Source organism: Scardinius erythrophthalmus, assembly GCF_964197995.2.
Source record: "Scardinius erythrophthalmus genome assembly, chromosome: 24".
Taxonomy (NCBI): Eukaryota; Metazoa; Chordata; class Actinopteri; order Cypriniformes; family Leuciscidae; genus Scardinius; species Scardinius erythrophthalmus.
This window is the reverse complement of record NC_138244.1, coordinates 6,600,142-6,627,078: the sequence shown is the minus strand read 5'-3', so window position 1 is coordinate 6,627,078 and position 26,937 is coordinate 6,600,142. Positions and strand designations below refer to the sequence as shown.

The 26,937-nt window shown below is 37.8% G+C and overlaps 3 protein-coding genes across 5 annotated transcripts in view; all 3 read right to left on the bottom strand.

Moving 5' to 3' along the window:
- Positions 1 to 1,684, bottom strand: part of parvb (parvin, beta) — a 21,761-nt gene extending 20,077 nt beyond the window's left edge. The window contains exon 1 of the mRNA XM_081356051.1: positions 1,344 to 1,684. Coding sequence (XP_081212177.1) covers positions 1,344 to 1,455 — 112 coding nt within the window. The 5' untranslated portion in view covers positions 1,456 to 1,684. The remainder of the gene's footprint in view (positions 1 to 1,343) is intronic.
- Positions 1,685 to 2,952: 1,268 nt separating this feature from the next.
- On the bottom strand, positions 2,953 to 16,377 carry LOC308684872 (polyamine deacetylase HDAC10-like). Of its 3 annotated transcripts, XR_014029401.1 has the most exons (21): positions 16,157 to 16,377; positions 14,434 to 14,568; positions 14,243 to 14,339; positions 13,640 to 13,737; positions 11,550 to 11,654; positions 11,345 to 11,413; positions 10,757 to 10,883; positions 10,514 to 10,579; positions 10,074 to 10,133; positions 7,722 to 7,811; positions 7,521 to 7,627; positions 6,378 to 6,445; positions 5,749 to 5,998; positions 5,576 to 5,666; positions 5,414 to 5,499; positions 5,256 to 5,309; positions 4,630 to 4,708; positions 4,359 to 4,553; positions 3,407 to 3,442; positions 3,283 to 3,366; positions 2,953 to 3,094 (listed from the first exon to the last, which is right to left on the bottom strand). XR_014029401.1 is itself a non-coding variant. In XM_081356223.1 (20 exons), the coding sequence occupies exons 1-20, from the start codon at positions 16,219 to 16,221 to the stop codon at positions 3,081 to 3,083; spliced, it is 2,016 nt and encodes a 671-aa protein (XP_081212349.1). In that variant the 5' UTR covers positions 16,222 to 16,377; the 3' UTR covers positions 2,953 to 3,080. The 3 variants fall into 3 exon arrangements, 2 of the variants coding, with proteins under 2 accessions (XP_081212349.1, XP_081212350.1); XM_081356223.1 differs by having other exon boundaries at positions 3,283 to 3,442; XM_081356224.1 differs by lacking the exons at positions 14,434 to 14,568; positions 16,157 to 16,377 and having other exon boundaries at positions 3,283 to 3,442; positions 13,640 to 13,755; positions 14,243 to 14,281.
- A 1,008-nt stretch (positions 16,378 to 17,385) lies between these two features.
- LOC308684317 (von Willebrand factor A domain-containing protein 5A-like) lies at positions 17,386 to 26,624 on the bottom strand. The gene is made up of 19 exons (XM_081355462.1): positions 26,327 to 26,624; positions 25,611 to 25,813; positions 25,306 to 25,528; positions 25,064 to 25,230; positions 24,873 to 24,987; positions 24,624 to 24,799; positions 24,066 to 24,154; positions 23,840 to 23,984; positions 23,678 to 23,757; positions 23,487 to 23,601; positions 23,243 to 23,401; positions 22,453 to 22,556; positions 20,519 to 20,736; positions 19,186 to 19,263; positions 19,062 to 19,094; positions 18,893 to 18,973; positions 18,449 to 18,588; positions 18,248 to 18,371; positions 17,386 to 18,130 (listed from the first exon to the last, which is right to left on the bottom strand). The coding sequence occupies exons 1-19, from the start codon at positions 26,364 to 26,366 to the stop codon at positions 18,051 to 18,053; spliced, it is 2,370 nt and encodes a 789-aa protein (XP_081211588.1). The 5' UTR covers positions 26,367 to 26,624; the 3' UTR covers positions 17,386 to 18,050.
- Between the last annotated feature and the right edge of the window lie 313 nt (positions 26,625 to 26,937).

Sequence of the window (26,937 nt, the reverse complement as noted above, 5' to 3'; positions counted from 1 at the left end):
TTAGCAACATCCTGACAACCATCCAGTTCACCCAAACAACCAGCCAGAACACCCTAGCAACACCTTAACAACCGACCAGAAATCCTAACAACCATCCAGAACACCCAAACAACCAGCCAGAACACCCTGAAAACCAGCCAGAACCCCCTAGCAATCAGCCAAAATGCCCTAGCAACACCATAATAACCAGCCAGAAATCCTAACAACCATCCAGAACACCCTAACAATCAACAAAAAACCCTAGCAACCAGCCAAACCACATTAGCAACATCCTTACAACCATCCAGAACACGCAAACAACCAGCCAGAACACCCTAGCAACACCTTAACAACCAACCAGAAATCATAACAACCATCCAGAATACCCTAACAATAAGCAAAAACACCCTTGCAACCAGCCAAACCACATTAGCAACATCCTGACAACCATCTAGAACACCCAGGCAACTGGCTAGAACACCCTAGCAACACCCTGCCCCTAACAACCATCCAAAACACCCTAGCAACCATTCAGAAGACTATAGCAACCACTTAGCAAGGCAGTCGCTTCAAACTTCAAAACTCTTTTCAAACTTCCCAAAACAAAGCTCTAAACAAAGAGCCTTTAACACATTGTGTAACTCCTGTATGACTGACTGAAGGTTAAAACAGTACAAAAACTATTTAAAACAGCTCTCTGTCATTCCTGCCTTTGTATCTCATTAAGAAACAAACAAACACACACACACACACACACACACACACGTTCACACACACACTTTACTGTGCAGCTGCAGCTGTTCACACAGATGGAGTCTGGAAGGGAGTCTGGAACTGTGCAAAATAACAAATCTAAAAAGCACAGACATATATGTTTAACTCTTGAGAGTTTGAAAGGGGAAAAACAATATAACTAACTAGAAATACAAAGCAACCTGCCTCACAGTTATCTGAATAACCTTGAGCTCCTGACCTGGCTATTTCTGTCCCAGACGACAACACCACAACATAACTGTAGATGAACTTATGCTGATATACAAAGAGTAGCCTAAATCACATACATTTTTTTTTTTTAAATAAAACTAGGATTATATACAATTACTTATAATAGTCCGGTAGAAATATCTATTATATAGGCCTTTTAATTCGATTAATTATTATTTTAAATAAATAAATAGGCTATTTTAACATAAATAAGTGGTTAAATATCCCGCAGTGAATCATTTTCATAAATCTATTATTGATCAAGCGCAGCACCATGGACAGAGATAAAATCAATGACTGCATGATGTCATGTGCTCTTCTAATTACAGTATTTTCTCCTTTATTTTGTTAACAGTTACAATATCCTAAAAATATATTACCTTCTTTCAGCTTCTTTTTGCGAGATAACGTTCCTCCCAGTTTCCCCAGCAGCGACTCATCCTTCTTCATCTTGCCCGGCTGGCCGGTCGCTCTCGTCGGATTGGCGGCCATCTGATCCTCGCCTTCTGTCACAGAACCGGAGAAGTGAGAAGAATGGAAATTAGTATTGTCTATAAGGGGCGGGGCGTAGTGGCCCGACAGTGGTCTCTAATTGGTCAGGTACGACGCGCTAAAATAATTATTTTACTATTTTATTCTTTACCATGTGATTTCAATTCAATGGTTACTAAAAACACTCAGTGTCATTTTTCATGTGCAAAATATTATCTAGATCGGTGCTAAAGATAGACGGCGATGTCACGTGGTATCTGTTACTTTTCTCATCGCTGATCAAGACAGACTAATCAGCTTATACAAAATTATTATTATTATTTACAGTTTTCTGAGAATAATTAATTTGCCTGTTTGTTTATCGAGTATTAATACTGTAATAATTCATTTCAACACGAATTAATAGACCTTAGTCAGGACAGCGCCATATTTAATGCTTGACAGGAATGAAAATAAGGTTGTGAGCGTTAGAAATAGTGTTTTCAATAGATTGTACTACATTCAGCTGACAAAACATATTTACAAAAATTCATTCAGTAGACAAAAACTCCCTAAAACTGTTTGAAAGTTGTGAGTTTTGAAAATAACGTGATCTACTGTAAGACTAGGTATATTCCTCACAGCCTCATTCACGAAAAATTCAATATATACCTGCTCTGACTAAGATATACATTTAGGTGATCGTACCGTTATCGATAATACAAATATCGCCAATAAGACAGATAAAGTAAATGCGGTTCAACTGAGGATTCTGGCCAATCTGCGCCCATACTGGACGACCATTCTTAATGTTCGTTTTTTTTTTTAGCTGGTAACATTTGCCACCCAGTGGATTTGTAAAAGCATCACATGCCATGCACAACCATACGGATGATGAATAATAACAGCAAACCACTGAAAGAAAGACGATAAAGTACGGGTCGGGATACCTCAAATACCACTTGATACAGACTGGCAAATAATCTAATACTTAAAAACAAAATCAGAAAGAATGAACAAATATAAATATAAGCTACTCACCGGTTTCTCTGGGTGTGGTGAAGAATTTAGCACACACAAAAAACAGATAATAGTTTAAGAGGCATATAACAGTAAAAAAGGAAGTATGACCAAACTGTAACTCCTACAGTCAGTCAGTCATGGAAAAGTGTGGTAACAAACTTCATTCTGTCATCTTGAGACAAACACTTATTGTCAGACATAGCTAAACACAACACTACACACGTCTACCTAGCTATCCAAGATGTAGAAGCTAATCATAATTACTAACCCTAGTTCATTTAGCAGACGCTTTTATCCAAAGCAACTAACAAATGAGGAATACAGCAAGAAATGTATAATTAATTATTCTAAATTTATAGCAATTATAATTAGCTTACATCCCCAAATGGAGCTTGTCAGATTTAGCTCACTTCTGACCAGACAACCCCCCCCCCCACACACACACACACACACACACACACACACACGTCAAACAAAAACTACAGTACCACCAAAGACTTTATCAGGTTTATTTTAAATGCCATACAAAATGAAACATTTAAAAAAGTACAAAAAATTAAAAGTCATGATTTTCCATAACTGGACATCAAAACGCAGGTTGTTCAATGTTCCAGAGGCTTCCATCAGCTTTCTGAAACTGCACAAACACACACTGTTATTCATCTATTCATGCAAGTACATTAAAGCCTTCCTAGTTTACAGAATGCATATATGTGACCATGTATGAACGTAGGCCTGTTTCGATGAACATATGTGATGTATGTTTTGTATACGCACTCATTTGCATGCTCTGTCTAATATTTGAGTTAACTTCAGCCTCAGTACCTGTGCACCGCAGCAGACCCCAGCGTTTCTGCAGCCTCTGTCTCTGCTTTTCTATCATCTGAACGTCTTCAGGTTTGGGGGCCCCTAAGACCCCGAGGGGGGGAACAGGGGCCCCAGAGAGGGCAGCGACCGTAACCTCCACCAGATCTTTGTCATAGCCCTGAAGACATGCATATAGTGTGATTCACTGGTAGCAAGCAGCGTTAAGACAAGACGCATATACTGTAGCTTTACCAGACATGGGCTTAGCTACTACAATACTGATGGTTGTCAGTTAATATTCTGAGCCATATTGATAAGCTAGACATACAATAGATGACATACAACTAAAAATCCATCTATTAAAAATGTTCTATATGTTTATTGTACAAGCCAAAATTCTCATACAGAAGTATACACCAAAAAAAAATACACAAATGCACTATAAATAAATGCATTTAAAATAAATAAATACATATATTTAAAATAAATAATTTAATTCACTTATTTATTTAAAATGTATTTATTTCTTTAACCATGTATTTATTTTAATATGTAAATGTATTTAAACAAATACGTAAATAAACACAATTTAAATAAATAAAGGAACAGTTATTTATGTATTTTAAATTATAAATGAATTTAGTTGTTTTTAATTCAAAATTCAATTCCTATTTTAAAATAAAAATGTAAATTTCATTTAAAATAAATATATTGTATTTATTTATTTTAATGTATTTATTTATTTTAATCACAATTGTGTTTTTAAAGTTTCTATTTGATTTAAATTTAAAAAATACATTTCCATTTAAATTAATAAAGCAAATACATTTAAAATAAACTTAAAATAAATAAACTGTATTCAGTTATTTATTTAAAATGTACTTATGTATATTGTATTTATTAGTTTTAAAAGTATTTCTTTGTTTTAAATGTAAAATAAAATAAAATTTAATTAAAAACAATTAAATTTAAAATAAATGCATTTAAAACCAATATATTTTTATAAAAATATATTTAAAACAATTAAATAAATACATTTAATGCAAATAAATACTATAGATTGATGTTTTGGGCCTGTAAAACCAGAATCTGACCTGCAGTAGAGCGAGCGTCCGGCCCTGTGCCACGCCCTGAAGTAAGCAGGTCAGGTGACCCCAGACTGGTGCCAAATGAGTCTTCACTCCACTTTCTCCCACAACCCCCAGCACCAGCCCGGGGTTAAACTCGTACGCCAGGGGGAGGATCAGGCCCAGAACCGACTGCATGAAACCTGCCGTGAAGCTCTCGCCCTGCAGACAAGCAGGAAGAGGAAGTGACTTCACAGAAACAAGACGGAATCGGAGACTATCAAGTGTGATTACGCACCTCTCTCAGACACAAGGACAAACGGTTCCCACACGTCTCTTCGGTTTCTTCCGTACGGATCTGGACTAGAAACACCTTCCTGAGGAGAGAGGAACTGCGGTCAGGACAGCTGCGCACGCGATTTCTAAATAACTGACCAAATTATTTCTAATATACTCGATTAAAGGGACAGCAAAAACAGGGGAAGGAAGGAAGGAAAGAAGGTGGATGGATGGATGGATGGATGGATGGATGGATGGATGGATGGATGGATGGATGGATGGATGGATGGATGGATGGATGGATGGATGGATGGATGGATAGAGTAGACAGACAGACAGACAGACAGACACATAGATGGATGGATGGATGGATGGATGGATGGATGGATGGATGGATGGATGGATGGATGGATGGATGGATGGATGGATGGATGGATGGATGGATGGATGGATGGATGGATGGATGGATGGATGGATGGATGGATGGATGGATGGATGGATGGATGGATAGAGTAGACAGACAGACAGACAGACACATAGATAGATAGATAGATAGATAGATAGATAGATAGATAGATAGATAGATAGATAGATAGATAGATAGATAGATAGATAGATAGATAGATAGATAGATAACTGTCTCACCCATCATTAGTAATGACTGGTATATTCTCATCTCCAATAAAAACAACCATAACCCTTCATCAAAAACACAAGCACTGAATTTAATATCACACAACAGGTCATTATTAATCTTTAGGTCATATAAAATAATTCTTCTGTAAGTCTAAGAAGTGTTGTACCGTTCAGCAAGGCCGATTAGTGCGTGTTGAAAAGCACAGCGTACGGACACACTCGAGTCACACACCACGACGCATCCGTTACACACCTGATGAAGTTACAGTCCGTTACCAAACACTGCACACACACACACACACCCCAGACCTCCGCTATCACTTCCTCACCTCTTTACTCTTCATCTGGTCGAGAATTGAAATTACATTTCCAAGAGGCTGGAGGACGCTTTGGTCCGTGACGCCTTGGAAATGTTTATCCCTAGAATTGGAAAAAAAAACAGGTTACAATGCGCCCTATAAGAGTAACACCAGGTTTTCTGATCTGATAGTATTTTACCAACCGGATACTTTGTACTTCTTTAGTGGTACTTTGGGAAACACCCTCCAAACGCTGGCAGCCCTCAGGCAGTGAGACCTCCACACCAGGAGGGGGCGCTATGACAGTTCGCACACATGCTGATGTCCTGGCTAAAGGTTCAGGCCACACGATAGCCTGAGTCTTCTTCTCTGTATTGGTCTCTGGTGCCTCTTTTGTTGCGCTGTTCTCCTCGTCCAGTTTGGGCCGCTTTGTGCTCGTTTCTGAATGAGCCTCTTAAGAACAGGACAGATAAAAAAATGATCTAATCTAATATACAGAACCATTCAAAAGTTTGTTTTTTTTCCCACAAGAAATGAATACTTTTAAGGCCTGTTCACAACAAGAACGATAACTATATTGGCGTTCACAAAAACACACGTTATCAATCCGTTATCGTCGGCATCACAACTGCTTTCAACATTGATAATAATCAGAAATGTTTCTTGATCATCAAATCATCATATTAGAGTGATTTCTGAAGGATCATGTGACACTGAAGACTGGAGTAATGATGCTGAACATTCAGCTTTTGCTTCCAACAAACACAATTGCTTTAAAGTGAAAGGAAAATGGCAATTTCATTTGAGCAAAAGTAAGTAAACAAGCACTAACCTACGTGTTTAAAACAGCTCCAGTGCGAAGATTGAGCTTGGCGGACATTTTGAATAGATTCCAGTGCGCTGAGAAAGAACACACAACATATAACTCCAGCTTTCTAGCGACGAGTGATTTGTTTGTCCACGTTAAATATGGTTACACTTCACTTTAAGGTGTGTGTTACACTGTAATTATACATATAAGTACTGAGTAATATTACGTAACTACATGTACTTACTATAGGGTTAGGATTAGGGTTTGGTTTAGGTGCATGTAATTATGCATAATTTATAGTTATGACTATAGTAACTACATGTAACGTGTAACAATGACACTGTAAAATAAAGTGATATCAAATGTTGCATATTGCAACCAATCAGGATGTATTTGATGTTTAAAGAAACACGCCGGCTTTTTGGGACTTTAGCTTATTCACCGTATCCCCCATAGATAGTTAAGTCCATACATACTCTTTTCATCTCCGTGCGCACCGTAACTCTGTCTGACGCACCCACCGCTAGCCTAGCTTAGCACAAAGACTGGAGGTAAATGGCTCCAGCTAGCATACTGCTCCCAATAAGTGACAAAATAACGCCAACATTTTCCTATTTACATGTTGTGATTTGTATAGTTACAGTGTGTACAAAAAACAAGGTCAAATGAGACATAGCAATCTTCTAACCGTATACATACTGCTGCGAGTAAATAACTCTGCGCAAGTAGCAGCGCTTCACCTTCTGAGAGTTCCCAGTATGTATATGGTTAGAAGATGTCTGTGTCTCATGTGACGTTGTTATTTGTACACGCTGTGACTATACAAATCACAACATGTAAATAGGAAAATGTTGGCGTTATTTTGTCACTTATTGGGAGCAGTATGCTAGCTGGAGCCATTTACCTCCAGTCTTTGTGCTAAGCTAGGCTAGCGGTGGGTGCGTCAGACAGAGTTACGGCACGCACGGAGATGAGAAGGGTATGTATGGACTTTTCTAACTCTGGGGGATACGGTGAATAAGCTAAAGTCCCAAAAAGTCGGCGTGTTCCTTTAACGGGTGCGGGCAGGACTTTGGACCAATAGGATTTCACTGAGGGCGGGGCTACCCAAGTGCACTTCAACAAATGAAAAGCACTCGCCGCTTGATTGACAGCTCAATTCACCTCTCACAAGCGGCTCCGAGCCCTGACAGCCGGGGGGCCGGATCTCCAAGAAGCGTCTGGACGGTTTGGCAAACTGACTGGGCCAGGCAAGTCAGGTTGTACCCTCCCTAAACACGATCGAAAGAAACCAAGAGAAATCAAACAGAGAACGGGTATTTAAAATGAAATGAATCCAGGTTTTGTTTGAAAATGACTCCTGACCTCCAGGACGACGCACATCTTGCCTGCAGCCAAAGGCATCAACAGTTGGGTGAGGTGGGCATAGATCTCAGGAGAAGCACACATTTCACCCTAAACCAGAAAAGACAACATTGTCAACTGATATCATCCCATACCGCCCATGAAATAGGGCTGAAACGTTGGAGAGCAGCCTGATAGATGGACTAAACAAGATCCTGAAAGGGAAGTAACAGTTAAAGTCCCCCTGTAGTCAATCATTTTATCCCTTAAAACTCATTTTTGATCACCAAAATTACATATTAAAAAGTTTTTTCTTGAAAAAAAAAAATAGCTTGAATGTAACTCGACACCCTTGCCTCATTTAGTATGTGCGGTTCTATGAATATGCAAATGAGCCCCGCCTCCACTCACTCACTCAGCTCAGAGATCCACTCGTTGACGATCACAGGTTGACCTGATTGGTTACAAGGTAGTTTGTGACGTCAGAAACACCTGCGATTTCTGAGACTGTCTTTGGTTTATGAAGGACTAAAAATGACAGAACGAAAAATAAATAAATAAATAAATAAATAAAAGTAGAAAAAAATAAATAAATGCAGAAATAATAGTAAAATAAATACATTTTGGTAATATAAATGGCTATTTCTGTATTTTTACATGTATTTATTTATTTATTTATGCATTTCTATATGTATTTATTTATGTATTTATACATTTATTTATATATTTATGTATTTATATATTTATTTATTTATATATTTATATATGTATTTATTTATACATTTATTTATTCCTACATTTATTTATTTCTGTATTTCCACATTTCTACATTTATTTATTTCTGTATTTCCACATTTCTACATTTATTTATTTCTGTATTTCCACATTTCTACATTTATTTATTTCTGTATTTCCACATATCTACATTTATTTTTCCCTGCGCATGTATGCTAATTGACCAATGGCTAACCACGCCCCCTCCACTCACTCAGTCAACATTCGGTAACAGCAGCTGTCACAGTAGGAGACATTTCACAGGAGGCAATTGATGATTTTTTGGAGACAGAAAGATTATATATCATCTCGATGTCACCAAAAGGGCCTTAAATATGCTTTGGAGGGTTATATTAATAATTTTATTGTTGAGAAGGCCGATAAGCTTCAGCTCCAGAACACAGATTTACAGTTCACAGTGTAAACGTCATAGTTTGGTGCTATTTCGCTTCAAACGCTCGCTTTATACGCGTGTCCTATTCGCTTTGGATTCAAAATGTTCAAGCGTCGAACTAGACGCGGATACGCGCGAATTTGACGCTCTATTCGCGTTTGGTGGGAGCGCAGAATAATGAACAGGCTGCGATGTCAAGATTGCATTGCTGGAATGTGTGTGTGTGTGTGTGTGTGTGTGTGTGTCAGAGAGAGGCACGGGCGCGATCGAACAGTGGAAACATAAAAACATACTCCGTCATTTTGTTCATACAGGACATCATTAAAACTGCAAAGTGTTTAGCCTACTTATATTTGTGTAAAACACAACATTGTGCTTTTGTCAAACTGTAAACTCTTGTCAAACTGTAACCTACAACTGTCACCCAACCAAAATCACACACACACGCTGTTTAAAAGCCAAAATGACAAGAAAAAACATAAAAACGAATGAAAACTGATAACTGCAATGCATTGCAGTGGACGAGGAAGCAGAGAATGTCCAAGTGTATTGGGTTAGCTATGCGTACTGTGATTGGCTCATCGCGTTTGGGGGCGTGGCTTAGCCATTGGTCAATTAGCATACATGCGCAGGGAAAAATAAATGTAGAAATGTGGAAATACAGAAATAAATAAATGTAGAAATGTGGAAATACAGAAATAAATAAATGTAGAAATGTGGAAATACAGAAATAATTAAATGTAGGAATAAATAAATATATAAATAAATACATATATAAATATATAAATAAATAAATATATAAATACATAAATATATAAATAAATGTATAAATACATAAATAAATACATATAGAAATGCATAAATAAATAAATAAATACATGTAAAAATACAGAAATAGCCATTTATATTACCAAAATGTATTTATTTTTACTATTATTTCTGCATTTATTTATTTATTTCTACTTTTATTTATTTTTTTATTTATTTTTCGTTGTCATTTTTAGTCCTTCATATTGGTTCACTGCAGTTTTAAGGAGAAAATACTCAGCAATGCTGTCGACTTATGAATTTACACATGGTTTGTCTTAAAGCACATTAAAAACACCACATAGACATATAAACAACATTAAAAGCTTGATTTTCACCACAGGGGGACTTTAAGGAGCTCGCCTCGGTCAATCACAAATTTAAAAAAAGTCTCTTACTTCTGGATCTCCAATGGCTGAATCAAAACCAGCAGACACCAAAACCAGCTCTGGATCAAACTGAAAGAGAAAACAACTTTGAAACAACGGAAAAGCTCCAATGGCCCAACGCTTGAGGCCTGTTCACACCAACAACAATAAATATATTAGTATTCACACCAACACACGTTATTGTTTTGTCTATGCTGCAGTTTTGTTGTCTGCCGCTTTAAATGCTCCAGCTCTTTAAAGCAGGATTCTGATTGGCTGTCAATGTTTTTATCATTCATCAGCTGGACAAAATCGTTCTGAAAGTGATTCCAACGATATCATTTGACAGTGTTGTTATCATTATAGTTGTGGTGTGGATTTATATTCAGGACGAGTTTTAGAACTATAGTGTTATAGTTATGGTCTGTGGAGTGAACGGGCCTTTACTGTCGTGCGACAGGTACCGTTACCTCGTATGCGGCAGGTAAAAGAACATGGAAGAAGGCAGCAAGATAGTCACTGTTCGTCATGCCCACCTGCACAAAACAAAGCAAACAATCATTCTGAAATTTCACTGAAACAAATAAGAATGATTGTTCAAAACTAGATTTGATTGGCATGCACTGCTATTATGAAATACATTTCACTCATGAAAAAGCTTGATTTCTGAGCACTGATTCAGAGGTGTGTTTTGAAGGCAGTTTTTTCTTTGCCTTGTTCCAGGGGAGGTTAATGTTGAAACCGGATCCTTTGCCTTTCCCGACGCTTGTATAGTCCGACTCTGGGAGATTGGGCCAGAAGGTCTGATGCTCGTAACGATGCCAGGAAAAATAAAGCACGCTAGGGTGAATGAGAAATCAATTAGTGCTCGTGCTTGGGGAAAGATTGTGATATCTGCATAAACAATTCCTCAAATTGTGCAGGTATGCAATTAGTTTCATCTGGTGGATGATAAAAACAGATGGGGAAAATGTAAATAACTTAAATTTACACACACACAAAAAAAGTAAAATTAAATAAAATATAAAATACATTTAATTAAATAAAAAACAAACAAAAAAAAAAATATATATATATATATATATATATATATATATATATATATATATAAAATATAAATAAAATATAAAATACAAAAAAAATTTACAAAAAAGAATGAAATGAAATGAAATGAAATGAAATGAAATGAAATGAAATGAAATGAAATTATTGCTCGGGCAAAGATCACTCCCATTTCCTTCTGAAAATGTAAACATCTAGTTAGTAAATGATATTGTCCATCAGAAGCGAGATGGACTCACCTTGGGTCCTCCTCAAAGCAGTATTGGACACCTTGTCCATGATGGACGTCCCAGTCCACAATCAAAACCCTGGAAAAGAAAAACACCAGCTCAAACTCATCTCTCATCTGTATGACATATGGAAAATCTTACGCAAAATCCTCCATCTGCAACAGCAGCAGTTTAGTTGTCCTTCAGCGAGTATCACAGGCGTAGCAGCGTTCACCTGTTCAGGCCGTAGCTCTTCTTAGCATAAAGAGCCGCGATGGCCACGTTATTAAACACACAGAAACCGTTTGCAGCAGAGCGCTGACTGTGGTGTCCTGGAGGCCTGAGGGACACAGAAAAGAGAACAAGAATCAATTATTAAAAACTAGACATCAACATATATTGTGTTGTTTATGACCAATACAAATACTAAATATTTTTATGTTTAAGTGTCCAATAACCAACACACAGAAGTGTTGATTAGCTACTATTATTAATAATAATAAATAATTAAATGTATCATTAAATTAAAATCACATTAATGAATTACATCTATAATTAAATTAAAATGGTACTGTTATATTTTATAAAATAGTATTAATATTTAATATGAAGATAATTAAACATTGATAATAATAATAATAAATTAAATTAATAGCGTTAAACTATACATTATAAAACTAATTAGGGCTGTCACTTTTGAGAAAAATCAAATTCGAACGGATATCGAATATCAAGAAATGTATTCGAATATATTCGAATATCTACGAGTAAAATGAAGTTAACGAACAACCTCGATCCATCAGGAAACGCCACATGGTCGCTGAATTTCACTGTGCTTCATGAAGAGTTTTTCTTTTGCGTGAAAAAGCCGTTCGCCGGAGATGTGTTAAAAGATAGCGGAGTGCATTCATGATTAGGCTACCGGTATAATAATCCTCCTGGCGCCGGGTCTGAGTGAGTAATGTACTCTCTTACCTTTGTTATTAACATTAATGACACTTTAAGACCAGCCGCTGCGGACAGAGACGCGATCTGACATGCGTCGCATTTTCTCACAAATCTCTACGTTCATTTAAGACTTTATTTAAATAATTTAAGACTGCTCTTATGAGGACACTCGACAAAACGGACATTTGGCATAATTTGTGTGTTATGGTTTGTTCAAGCCCGAAAGAGAACTCGATACTGACACGTGTCTTTTCTGTGGGTCGTGTGTGTGTGTGTGTGTGTGTGTGTGTGTGTGTGTGTGTGTAATAGGCAGGAATTACAGCGCGGACTCATTTGTCTTGTCGTTATCTTCCATTTTCAAAACAAGCTGGCTATTGGCTATTATTCGCTTGATTTGGTCATGGGCCTACGCTACAATACGTTTAGAGCGGCCGCTACTGGATGAGATGGCAAACAATAAAATAAAAAGCAAACGGTCTAATCATAGACTGTAAAAAATGCGCAAAACATGGCACTTTAAAAACCGGATAGTTTATTTATAGTTCGGTTTCGGATATTTCACGTCATGTTCGAATGCATATTCGAATATCGAATAAAAAGTGACAGCCCTAAAACTAATATAATAATTTAGAATGAAATGTATGAAATCACCTCAAGTATTATTATACATAATTAAATGTATTATTAAATTAAAAACATTACATTGAAGAGTTGCATTTATTAATAGCATATTAAAATGCTACATTTAAATTGTATTAAATATTACTAATATTTAATATTAAAATAATTACTGTTAATAATAGTAATAATAATAAAAAATAATGTATTATTTTAAAAACATTAAATTTACGTATTACATTTATACATTAAACATTCATTGTTAATTTTGTTAATACTAAAAATACAAAATATTTTTATATTACTGTTTAATATGAACAATTAAACAAACATTCAATTCAAAACATTCAATTTAAATATTACGTTTATATATTATTGATATTGTTAATAATACTAACAATAACAAAAACAACAATAATTCCTAATTAAATGTAATTCTAAATTAAAATATTATTAAATATTACTAATACTTATTAACAATTAAATATTGCTTATAATAATTAAATGTATCATTACATTAAAAACTAGATCAATTTGCTCAATATTGTTAACAATAATACAAATTTATCATTTTAGTTTCAGTTTCGTTTGATTTTAGTTTCAGACAAACAGGGAGTCCTGCCTCGAACTCACAGCACTGGCGGAGCAAATATTATATATTATAATATAATAAATATAAATATTATAAATATAAGCAGGTAGTTTTTAATTTTTTTTTCCCGATATAATGAAAGCAGCAGCTGTTGGATGTGTGCTCACCTGACCAGCGCCATGCCGTTCCTGACCTCTGTCTTCATGACACTGTCCACCAGCTGCAGCGTCGCGCCCACCGCCAGCTTAGCACAGCGATAGATGTTCTGCGGTCACATGACAGGCTGCGTTGGAAACAGGGATGCCCGATATATCGCCACCATATCGGTATCGGCCGATATATGTTCATTTTTAATGATATCGCTATCGGCCCGATAAGAAAATTTGGCAGATATATTAAAGTTGATGAATAATGGATTATATCCTTCAGCTGAGACACTTCAGATGCACTGTTGAACATGATGGGTTTGATCTGCTTGAAATATGATTTGAATCACTTCAAAAAAGGAAAGTGCAACATGTGTAGCACAAGTCTGTCATAAAGGCTACATAAAATTATAATGAGTGTTTGGGACATGGATTTTAATGGTGAAACTTTTGTTTTTGAAATCAGGCCCTCAAAAATTTATTAGATTTATCGGGCAATATATCGGTTATCGGCTTTCAAATATAAAGAATCATTGGTTATCAGTATTGGCCAAAATTTTCATATCGGCGCATTCCTAGTTGGAAAGCGTTTGCACTCAACAAGCACGAACAATCTGGACGTACCTGGTGGAAATAGACGTCGTTGTACTTCTTGGAAAATGCCTTCAGCTCTTCCACGGTCATTTTCGGAGTCTGTTTGACGGCCTCCAAATATTCCTCGCTGCATTAAACACAAAAGATTTCAAAACCCAAACTTAACTTTATAGGAATAGACACTGGCCTGGTTTAAGGTCATGCGCTGAAAGTCCACTAACCTGTGCGCGAGTAAGATCTCCTGCTCGGTGGCCTGGCGGACCGGCACTGGTGTGCATCTCTGTGCCACGCCGTGTGTCTTGAGCGCTTCATACGACACGGTCAAACGCTCGGGCACCTCGATCTCACACACTGGACTGGACAGAGAAACAGCCATTAGATTTCAATCATGACAACTCTAGGAATAGTTTTAGCATGCTATGTATCTGCTAATAAGCATGTATCTGGTCTTGTTGAACTAGATGTGCTACACTGCTGCTGATGCAGAGCAAGTATGGACTTGTTACTGCTAATAGATACACTGCTGTGAGCAATTATGCTGCAGCATAAATAGAGATACGTAAATCCCGTAGCAGATCTAGGCAGGTGGAGGGGTTTTGACAGCACTGCAGAACTAGCTTACAGCAAACACTGAACCACATTATTTAAATGTTGAGCAAGCAATCTCATTGGCTGCAGGATCAGCAGAGGCCAATTAGCTTGTGTCAGCGGTAATGATGTGATTTCTTGCAGATTGCATGTAAAGGACCGATTAGTTGGCGCCCTCTAGAGTTTCATGACTGAACTAGATATTTATGTGAAAACAGAACATTTATTATTGGTTTTTACTCTGTACAGCACATTGGTCAACGCTAGTTGTTTAATTGTGCTTTATAAATAGCCTGGTTAAAACCAAACCATTCTCAGTAGTAACTGAGTTATGGTCTGGCAAAGCTTCATTAATAACTCATTTCCAAAGGGGCGTCACCAACGGACGTCGCTCAAATGCCTCTGGGCGCAATTGGATAGACCTAAAACCAATCAGAGCGATCGTCATCGTGTAAAGCCCGCCTCAACGTTTCTGATTGGTGCCGCGATTTCGACGGATTAGAAATGGGCTTGAATGAGCTCTTTGCCAGACTACTTGCAGAGCAAATCTAAATTTGTCGGAAGTTTGTCTGGGTTTTCCCAGGCTACTTTATAAATGAACTGAAATTGAAATTATCCATTGAGAAGTATTTTGGTAGATTAAGGAACTGACAGAATGGGAATCTGCCAATGTGCAGTTATTCGATACATTCAAAACAGCCAAATATCGACAGATTTAACGGCCTATCACTATAGACAATGTAATTATTCCCAGTAATAAACTATTTAGTGATACTATCAATCACTGCAATTTTGTTATTGACTTCAAACTGCAATTATTACTCTTTTCTAAGTGGTTGCAATACAAAAAATGCATAGTATAATTCTTACAATTCTTTAAAATTTATGTTTTTACCAGGGTTATTGTTATAACTGAAACTGAAACTAAAACTAAATGTTTATTTAATGTATTACTTGAAATAAAATAAACATCTAAAATAAAATGAAATATTTTTTCAAAATAATTTTATTTCAGCTAGTAGTTGCTAGGCAACATATCCCATTTTCATTTAGTTTAACTTAATGTACAGTTATTTCAGTTCACAGATATAAATTATGATCATTGACACGTAAGGAATGATAGATTAAATCAAATCCATTACTAAAAGAACCGTTGCAAGTATATTGACGGGATCAGGTAACGGTAACGGTAGTAATACCATCATACAGGATGATTTATACCATATTCATGTGACCATTGTATTTGCAATGCATATGACTGTGAGATCCTTCACTGAACGCTATGGTACTAAGGTTATATCATGTCTGAATTTAATAGTATAAAATTACACTTTTGTAAGTGAATCGATGACTTACTCTGTCCAGAGGAGTTTATAACGAGTCATCTCCTCATCAAAGATCAGTGCGCTTCCTGACGCCATTAAAACACTCTGCTCTGGATGATGTTAATAAAAATAACTGATTAATAACTGTATATCAGTGTGATTTAGAATATTATTCACTGACTCATGAGGAAGCAGCTTGCTTCCTATCAAAGTCCAAGCTGATGCTGTTGTTTGTGTCTTTTTCTTCGCTGTGTGAAACGGCGCGCGCTTGTTGAATTACCGCCCCCTACATTCAATAACAATCTGAGAAACGGGTTCAAAAAGACATTTACCATTAAAAATGGTGATTTAAAAACGTTTTATTTTATCCCCCTCCCTTTTTTTGCTGAATGACATTCCTAAAGACCTGCTCGACTCAGACTTTAAACCTCTGTTTACAACCCTTATATTCCTGGCTAAGAAATGTAAACTATTAAAATGGCGTACATCTCAGGTCCCTACTATTTCTATGCATAGACAGTGTTTCTATGTGGATTTCTCAGCTGTCAGCCTTTCTTCCCCTGGAGAAATTAACTTATGACCTCAGCCACAAACAGGACAAATTCACGAGTCTTTGGGATCCTCTCCAATCATTTCTACACAAATTTTGACATTTTTATTTTAAGAAAGTTTTGGCTTCTCTTGGTTTGACTTATGTTTTCTGCAAACATACACATTTGTACATTGTACATTTTATTTAACTTGCAGCGCTTGGGGGTTGTTTGTTTGCTTGTTTGTCTTTGTTTTCGATGTTTGTATTATTTGAAAATCCTTAATAAAGAAAAATAATAAAAATGTTTAAGTTACAGACAAACTGCTCTGTATGCTAGGCTACACTGTGAATCTACACGTGCATATCCATGCGTATCTTTCTTACTGACCATTTTCTTCTATTTTTTTCTTTGTTGTTTAAGGACGGTACTGTCGGTACTGTTTGTAACTTAAGCAGGTCCAAAAACAAGTAGTATTTAAAATGCAACTGTGGCCACTTTTGATCTTGTGAGCTTTTAGAAAATGTACTCTCTTACATACACTCTCGATAGTAACATTTGTTTATTAACAGTATCCGACAAAGTCGATAGATGCATCAAATGAAAAATTCTGGTATTCTTTTTTTTCCTGAAAGCCATTAATATAATCAAATACAACATCACAACTTCCAACGCATCTCAAATGACGTGAATTTGAACAGTAACAATAATTTGAAGGCAAAGTAAAAATAGGTTTCCAAAGCTGTTTTAATGCACATTATTTAATTAACACTCATAACATTGTCACATATGGTACCCGTTACATTTATAGGCAGTTAGACACTGTATTAGGATGGTCCTGAATGGCAAGACACAATCCAAGCTCCTTTTTTCTGATGACAGAAAAGCAGAAAGTACCTATAATTTCACATTTTATATACAGTAGTCAACATTTTAAGTGGATCATAACCTTTCATCAAAGTTATACATGATTTTTGAACAATACCCGTTCTTGTCTTAGGACAACTTTGATGAACTTATTTGATCCACTTCAAATGTTGACTGCTGTATATATATATACACATACACACACTGAAACAGTTTGATTTAGTGGACAAAGTAGAGATAAGTACAGGTTAGTACAAATGTATAGTATTAGAAACAACAATGATTAACAACTGGATGTTTGTTTAAAAAAAAAAGATTACAAATGCAAAAAGTGCAATAAGTGCAATCTCCATTATAGGCCATTTTTAAATCATTTTGGTTGATTTTGCTGCATTTTGTCTGAATTTCATGCTATAAATCGTATCATACATATTTAAAGCTATTACACTGATGAATCTATGCTGTCAACTTGTTAGTTGTCTTACTGTCTTTTGTATTATAGCACAGGAAGTAGAAACACAGACGTCTTCAGATTCCCAGAGTCTCTTTGGTCACCTGACATCCGAGCAGGACATTACCCACACACACACACTGAGACAGGTCGCCCACTGAAACACACACACACACTCAAATCATCAGTGTGTGTCAAAGAACTGAAGATATTTGCTCAAGCGTGTCTTGATGAACGCTGACTGAGTGAATGTGGTCTGGAATGGAGATCTCACCTTTCTGAGAGCCGATCCATGACGCCGCCTTCATGGCCACAAACTGCCACTCGACCCGCTGGTCTATTTTACAGCCGTATAACCAGATCAGAGCCAGGAGAGTGGCCCATACTGACCCCTCCACCTGTGCACAAACCATCATACACTGCATTTGTTACTGGACACAATCACCGCTGTCTTATTATTCATCACATCTCTCACCTGTGCTGGCTTCTGATTGGTCAGCTCATCCTCCGTCTTCCCAAACGCATCAGCCAGTGTGGCGTCCAGATCCCAGCAGCCTGACGCCTTTTGGAGAGAAACCAGCTGGAGTAACGGGTCCTTCTGGGGATCAGGAGCAGCTGAACACACAAAATTATATTGTTCATATTATGTGCAGAAAATTTATTTAGAAGGACCTTTGCCCTTTTTAAAATCATTCTAATAATATATAACAATAATATATAACAAAAATAAGTATTTTTAATAAATAAAAATAAAATCTAATGAATTTTATGACCTACTACATTTTTCAAAATGTTCAGTATAAAACAGAGCACACGTACAATATTGTATCCCACAATGCAACGTGTTCCATTACATTTCCAGTGGTGTGTGTGTGTGTGTGTGTGTGTGTGTGTGTGTGTGTGTGTGTACTGCATATACCATCACTCTTGCTTTGAGAGTTTGTCTGAACAGTCGGGGCGGCTGCAGTCTTAGAACCACGGCGGAAGAAATTCAGAGCCTCTGCAAATGACAAACAATAATCATTAACCATGAGGTGACGATGCATTTTTGTTGCACATTTAGTGACACTTTGTATTCATTGTATTACTTGTGATAAATCCGTTCAGTTTGGTTGCAGTCACTGAAAAAAAAAAGAAGAAGAAAAAAATACCTTTTTACCCTCAAGTGAAGAACAAAAACGATATTTCCCATGAGTGCATTGGGGCTTTTACCGTTTTTTGCCTTGTAACAGTGAAAGGATTGCTCATCTATCCGTAACATGTCACCTTTACCTAAATCAGGGTAACTCGCTGCCCAAAAAGAACAGACAACACACACAAATTTATGATATATCATAAAATGATTTGTATTTTAAAAAATACAAATATTCATTGGGGGGGGGGGGTCAAGTGTGGAAGTTCAAGTTCAGTCAACATTTCATTACATACAAATAGCAGATTAAAATAGTCAAGTTACAGTAAAAGCAATTTATACACACACAATAGCTGTAAATAGAGTTTGGCTTGAGGAGTGGTCATGAGTAAAGGCGGAGTTTATCTGAGTCAGGAGACGGTCAACACCGCTGCTCATTTCCCATTTTATTATAATCAGGCTACCAGCTAACTTCAACATTTAAGACAGTTTCAAATCTTTTCAGCTCAAAACTCACTTTCAGACACCAACGAGTGTTTGAAATAACTGAATGAGGCAGAAATATATTTATATGCGATGCTAAAGGCTACTAATGCTAACCATTGCAATAATAAATACACGTTTAAGGAAAATACCAGAGACTGTTTGAAGAACGTAGACAAATCATATTATGATTATAATCCTATATTTATTTGGTTTCATGTTTTATCTGTCTCTTCCCTGTGCCTTTGTTGATACTGGAATAATATGTCATAAATTACATGCACTCTGGTTAACTCGTACAGTATAACTCATAACTCCTGTTTTCTTCTCGTGAAAGGATAACAGTATAGTGAAACAGGAGAGATCGCTCGAAACCTCGTCAGATCGCATAATTTCGTGGAAAATTGATAGAAATGCTTACTCTTTCTAAAGAAATGTGATGTAAACATATGATATTTTATCAATATATTTCTTAATGTGTAAACCTTTGGACTTAAAAGCCTTAAAGGCTTGTTGTTTTGTGCATTCCTGTGATCATAAATAAATGGAAGCAGGTGCTTAAATGGTTTGATGATGTGCACTCCTGATACAAATTAATAAATTAATGTCACAGTAAAAAAAAATTATTGTAAAACATTGGCCAAATATCAATGCTGGAATCTTAAGTCTTTAAGTAAACGTTTGCTTCTGTCATGCTCATTTTGCGATCTATCTAGCTTTAGTCAGCTGGTGGAAAGGTGGGGTTGTGTGACGTCGTTCTATGGAGGCGTATTAAGGGTGGCGCTGCGGGGCTACTGACCTCACAGTGGAAACTCAGTATGATTTTGGGCTCAGTGCTTGAGGTCCAAGGCTACTGGCCCTAGCCAGAACATTGTTAGCCCTGGTTCGCACTGGCCCGACAGTGGAAAAGCAGCTAATCGTCGCACTAACCGTATGTCTGCACTCTTCTCTGCAGCAGGGGTCCTGTCACAGTCTGTCTGCTGTCTTTATTAATGGCAATGAAGGCTGTATGAACACTGCTCACTCCTGCCTGAACACTGAGCTCCACTATCCTGCTCCTGATGCCCTCAACACCTGAATCACATGACCTCTCCTCCTGCTCCAGAGAACGGATCCGGGTCCGAGCCGCCAGCCGGTGGACGGCCAACCTGCAATGGCAAGATAGGCAAAAACTGTTTACTGGGATTCATTATGATCAAATAGCAGATGCAACTAAATAGTATCAAATTGTCAGGAAATAAACTACATAAGTAAAAAAGTAACTATAATAGGGATGCACTAATATTAATTCTGGCCAATACCAATAAGCCAATAATTATTTTCATGTTATAGCTGAAAAACAATTGGCTGATATTAAAGGTCCCATTGCATGAAAATTTCACTTTATGAGGTTTTTTAACCTTAATATGAGTTCCCCTAGCCTGCCTATGGTCCCCCAGTGGCTAGACGTTTTGATGGGTGTAAACCAAGCCCTGGGTATTTTTGAGAAAATGAAAGCTCAGACGGGCGAATCTAGAAATCTTCCCCTTATGTCGTCATAAGGGGAAAGGTCACCTCCCCTTTCTCTTCTGGCCCGCCCATGAGAAAATGAGCTGCACGAGCGCAATATTGGTTTTTCCTCGAGAGACATCATGGCTTGCAAACGAGCGAAGCACGGCAGTTGCTCAGTGTTTGGATGTACAAATGAACACAAAAGTATTTTTTTAGTTCCTTCATCCGAGCCTCTGAAGAACCAGCGGGTTATGTGAATTTCTGATGTGTAATTGTTCAAGTTCAGACAGATAATCTTTCTCTCAAAGTCGTTCAATACTGTTTATGCATCAGTAAATCAAGCCAGTGACTAAACGATCAACTTCACGTCGTTTCTCTTAGTAGGATGAAAATAATCTTACTTAAACTGTGATTAATATATAAAGCGATCAAAGAACAATCCCTTTCCAATCGCCCAAGCTGTCAATCACACAGCGCGAGTTTATCTGGACACTTGCCAAAACTCGTTATGAAATCAATGACGCTGTTACGCTGCACAACGAAGCTCTTACTGTACTTACCTCATGTTTGCATTGGTGAAATCATTAGTGAGAGTGCAGAAACTGCGTTGCAATGATAAGATCTTCATTCACACGATCAACAGGCTGTCATCTGCTCAATGCTCATCACTGCAACCTTTTATGTGATGGGAATAGATCTAAATACTTCTCACGATTCGTTAATCCCGATAGCTGTAATAGTAAAAACGTATAATAGCTGTAATAGTAAAAGTTTTCGAGAGAGTTCCACATGTAATACTAGATATTTCATATGCAAGCATGTCAGCCAATCACAGCAGTGGGCGTTTACACTGAAGTCTCACAGCAGACACGCCCCTTCAAACAGAGCGTTCAAATCAGAGGCTAAAATCAGGCTAGGAAAAATGCCTTTTATTTCTAAATTATAACAACTTTTGATCTAAAAAACATACTAACATTATAAGGGCACCCCAGGAAACATTCTACAATAATAAAATAATCCATGCAATGGGACCTTTAAAAAAGCTATATTATTGTGTCGAAAAATAAATAAAAACACTAAATTGATAATCAAATGAGGTATCACTATCTATATTGTAATGGATTGCTGATTTTGTAAAGAAAAAAAGTCAAAGTGTTTTATTAAATAGAGGTGGGATCTATTTATTTATGATTTCGTATTATTATTTTTATTTTTATTATTATATTATGGTGTAAATTGATGTACTTGAAAAATGAGTGTTGCATGTAACGTTACCCCAGCACTTGTTATAGATCTAGTCATTTAAAATGCGTTTTAGAGGCGAGTTGGTCTGAAGCAGGACTGGAGCTGTTGTCAGTGTTTATGTGTGTTACCCAGTTTCCTCAGTTGGTTTGAGGCAGAAGTGGAGCTGGTTTGTTACTGGTTGATCTTTAAGCCTGTATTTGACTGTCACTGTTCCCTCAGAGCCTCCTGAACTCTATAAGAGAGGGAAAAGGCAGATTTCTATCATCTAAAGTTTAAACAAATGAGGTTGTGTTCACACTTGTAGTTCGGTTCTCTTGGTTATTTTGGTCTGGACCTGAAAAGATAATTATACATTTGGTCCTGATTCGCTTCACGTTCATGTTGTAATTTTTAACACCGAACCTAAAGATAGAAAACAAAAGGCTTTTATTATGTATATTCTAAGATGGTATTTACCGAACATCCAAAACAAGGCATTTTTTCCAGCTGACAACTCGTGAAGAGCTTACAAAATGTTTAAAGGAGTCAAAAGAGCGGCAGGAATCCCTCCATCACACACACTAACAAAGATTTGCAAGTGAGACGCGGTTCTGATGCCTGTACTGAACTGTGATGGGAAACATCATGACTATGACAAGAAAAACCTTATTAGGGTCGCCTTTTTGTGACATCAAGCCCTGGTTTTGGTTTGTTTAGATCTCTTTGGTCCATGTTGTGTTCATATTTCAGTTGAATCACACCACCCTTTGTCAGCGCTTGTTTATTGAGTACCAGGGTTCAGATGGCAGCGTTCACACTTATTCAAATGAACCGCACTAACAGAGCAATCACACCAGGGTTCGTTTTAATCCAACCAAACATGTCAAGTGTGAACACACCTTAATTCTCATTAAAGAAACACATGCTATATCATCCAACCTCTCCTTTAAGTTGGGTGTAAATGAGTGCCCTTTGACCCTGGAAGAGCACTTTGATGGGTTGAGACAGTGTGTCAACAGTAATGCCATCTGGAAGGGTCCAATCCACAGAGATATTAAACACATGGGGCTGCAGCGCAAACCTGAGGGACTGCATCACCTGAGATAGTTTAAGAGAAAGAGAAACCATTGAGACATTTGACTAGGAAACATCTGTGCCTGTGAAATCCAGTGGAGAGCTTTACTTTGGGCTGCATGCGGTCGGTGCCTGTGATGAACTGAGCGTGACCAGATCCTTCCCTGGCCATTCCTGTGATGAGGGCGGTACTTGCACCCTCACCAATCCCGAATGAGAAACACCTGAAGACAATAAACTCTTTTACTGTAAGTGATGAAGAGATGAATGATGGGAAGATCAAACCCAGCAGACCTTTACCTGTGAGAGTGAACATGACGTTTCACCAGGTCCAGTACCTCTTTAGTGTTTCCCACCTCTCCATCAGTGAAGATGAACAGCTGAAGAGAAAAAACATCTGATTCATAAGCCTTGTTTATATTTTAACATCAATGTCAATGAGTAGTTGAGGTGTTGTCGTACCTGTCTGGGATGGTCAGGCTTAGAGGGCTGACTGTAGATGTGTTTTAGAGGCTGTAAAATCTCTGTGCCGCCCAGGTCTGCTTGCATTTCCTTCACTCTCTTCAGAGCCTGATCCATTGTGTCCTGACTGTACTCGACACTCTGACTGCAGTGAAACACACACAGTCATCTACTCTCCTCTCACTTATCAAAATATCATTAGAATATTTTAAATGTAGTTACTAACGGGTAGAAAGACTCAAAATGAGAGCCAAATCCATAGATATTGAAGTAGCATCCCATGGGCAGACTCTTCAACAGTAACAGCAGAGTGTCCTATAGTAGAGAGACATGGAAACATAATTAAATAATTGTCTTAATAACTAGGCGGTATCAAATCAATCACCATTGAGTATTTCACTTCATCAGCAAAGCGGCTCTGTTTCTCTGGTTAGAATGTGAGAGAGAAAAATGGCAGGTGAGGTTAGCCTCACTTCGTATATCAACCAATTTTCATTTTCATTTAAACTGCAGTAATCTAGCAGCTAGGAAGAAAAAGATTTTGAATATTTGATCGCCAACAAATTTACCAAGCTACTACTTGGCTATTTTTGCTTTTGACATTAGACTATTTGAAATTCTAAGTGAAATTTCTGTCTAAAAGTAAAAAAAAGTCTGCCTACTCTATTTTAAAACCCATAGAGTTTGAGTACCAGAGTAACTGCTGCATTTCTGCTGTTACCGCGTTACCAAATACCGGTACATGTCTAATGTCAAAAGCCCCAAAGGCACACTTAAATCTTACCTTTGCGCTTTCTATGCGCATCTGTGCTCTTTGCCCATGATGCATCACTTCATCCATACTGCCTGATCTGTCTATCACGAAAATAAACTCTCCTTGTGTTGCCTGTGATGACATCACTTCCTCTGGGAATTCTGGGTACAAACTTATCATGACCACTGGGTCCCTCATCAGAGAGCCTGAAATAGAGAGAGAGAGTCAGTGAAACCTTGATCAATCAATCCCATAATGCCAGTGATCTGCATGTCCGACCTGATGGGGCAGTGGCCACTCCTGCCTCCACTATAGCAGAGGGCTGATGGGTATCCTGATAGTACAGAAACAGCTCAACGTCCTTATCAAACATGTGACCAGGACTCAGATTCACCTACACACATAAAAACACATGCATAACACTGCTGTGCTCACACATCCAGATAAACACATGAAGACACACACAGTACCGTAGCCTGAGTGTGATCCGAGCGGAGGAACACTAGAGGATCCAGAGTGCAGTTGGACTCTAGTTTGGAGATGGGCTTTGGAGAGCTCACATGGACACTGAGAGTCAGCGTGTAAGGAGCAGCTCCACATCCTGATGAAATCTCTGAGACTATACCAGCTACTGAACCTGACACACACACAGAATGAGTGTGTTAGAATCAGCTTCTCTCCGCTAATAAAGTGTGTGTAGCAGCTGCTGTACCTGCTGGTGTGTATCGGGGGTTGAGTACAGCCGGCAGACAGAAGTGCAGCGAGTGGTCGGCCTGCACATCGAGCTCGGTGACGTAGATGATGGTGACGGCAGCGTTCTGACCCGGCGACAGACACCCGACACTCAGTCTGAACACATCAGGACTCTCTGCGCTCTCTTCCAGCAGAAACGCCTGCTGACCCGAACTCACAGCGTCATCATACTGATCCCTCGCCTGCAAGACACAATTATATTACGTGGTGCACAGTAAAAATTATATGCAAATATGCTTCCTACAGACTTATATTTGGACTCACGGTTTCTCTGTCTTGCACCTCTGCCACAATCTCCTGCTCTCCGATCTTGGCACTGAAGTGGCAGACAGCAGCATCAGCGGGCAGAGGGAACACGAACAAGGCCTCCAGGGGGCGCTCTTCCTCATTCACATACAGCAGAGTGGAGGAGACTGTGGAGACATGATCCTGAACACGAACCTCCACTGAGATGCTCTTCAGAGGCACTGAGTCACACAAACCAACAGAACAACACAAATACACCTCAAATACAGCAGAACAACGTCACAAATAAACCTTTACAGCAGAACATAAACCTCAAATAAAACAGAGAATCTTAAATGCACCTAAAATACAGCAGAACATCACATCTCTCTGAGAGATAAATTAAGGGTTAACAGACTCCATCCCCATAAATAACAGAATAAAGGTGAACAGGAACAAGTGACAACATGCCCCGCCAGCTGACATTGAAATATACTTGATAAAATAGAAGACTGAAACCAGTGTCATCTTGACCTGTTTGATTTATGGTTATTTTTTCCACAGCAAAGCTTTTGTCCGTCAACGCCTAAATCCACAAGTCGGGATTCAGGAATGTGAAAAATAAGCGTTATTCATTTTTATAATTTCCAATAAACACGCAGACCGCGTTAATACAAAAACACCACAGCAACATATAAGTGTTAAGTTAGGAAACAGGTAACAGTAACAGTAAAAGTAAACAGGTGAATTCATACCTAACTCGTTTTTCTCATTCACAAGACCGCAGTTCATCATTCTCACAGTTAAGAGGAAATGAAGATTTTACTTCCAGTCGAAAGTGAAACTAAAACAACGAACCTAATGACTTTAAATCTTCACAGACCGACTCATTTATGCGAGTAAACCCAGTGTTTTTTGAACGTTTCTAACGACGTTACACCAGATCTTATTCGGTTCTGTTGTGATCGTGGTGGGCCGAGGCAGCGAACTGATGACACAGCGATTTTCGGAGACATTGCCAAGTATAGGTCTCTGAGTCTGCAGGACAGTCCCGCCCATCCGTAAAACCCCAAGTGGACCTCTAGGTTGAAAAATCGTCAATGCAAGTGAATGGGAGAAAATAATTATTTTCTGGTCCCGTTTGAATTGTGCCATGAATGTGAACATATGGTGTCTGTGAATTTTTTATATAATTTTTCATGTTACGAGTTTGACAGTATCTTGTATGATTCTTTGGCTAGCAGTTGTGGAAAAGACATAACGAGAAAGACTACATGTCGCCTATGTGACGTCACTCCATAACACATTTCCCCTCCACTTGTCAAATCACGGTGCTAATGCTGCGATAATCTATGGAGACAGATCG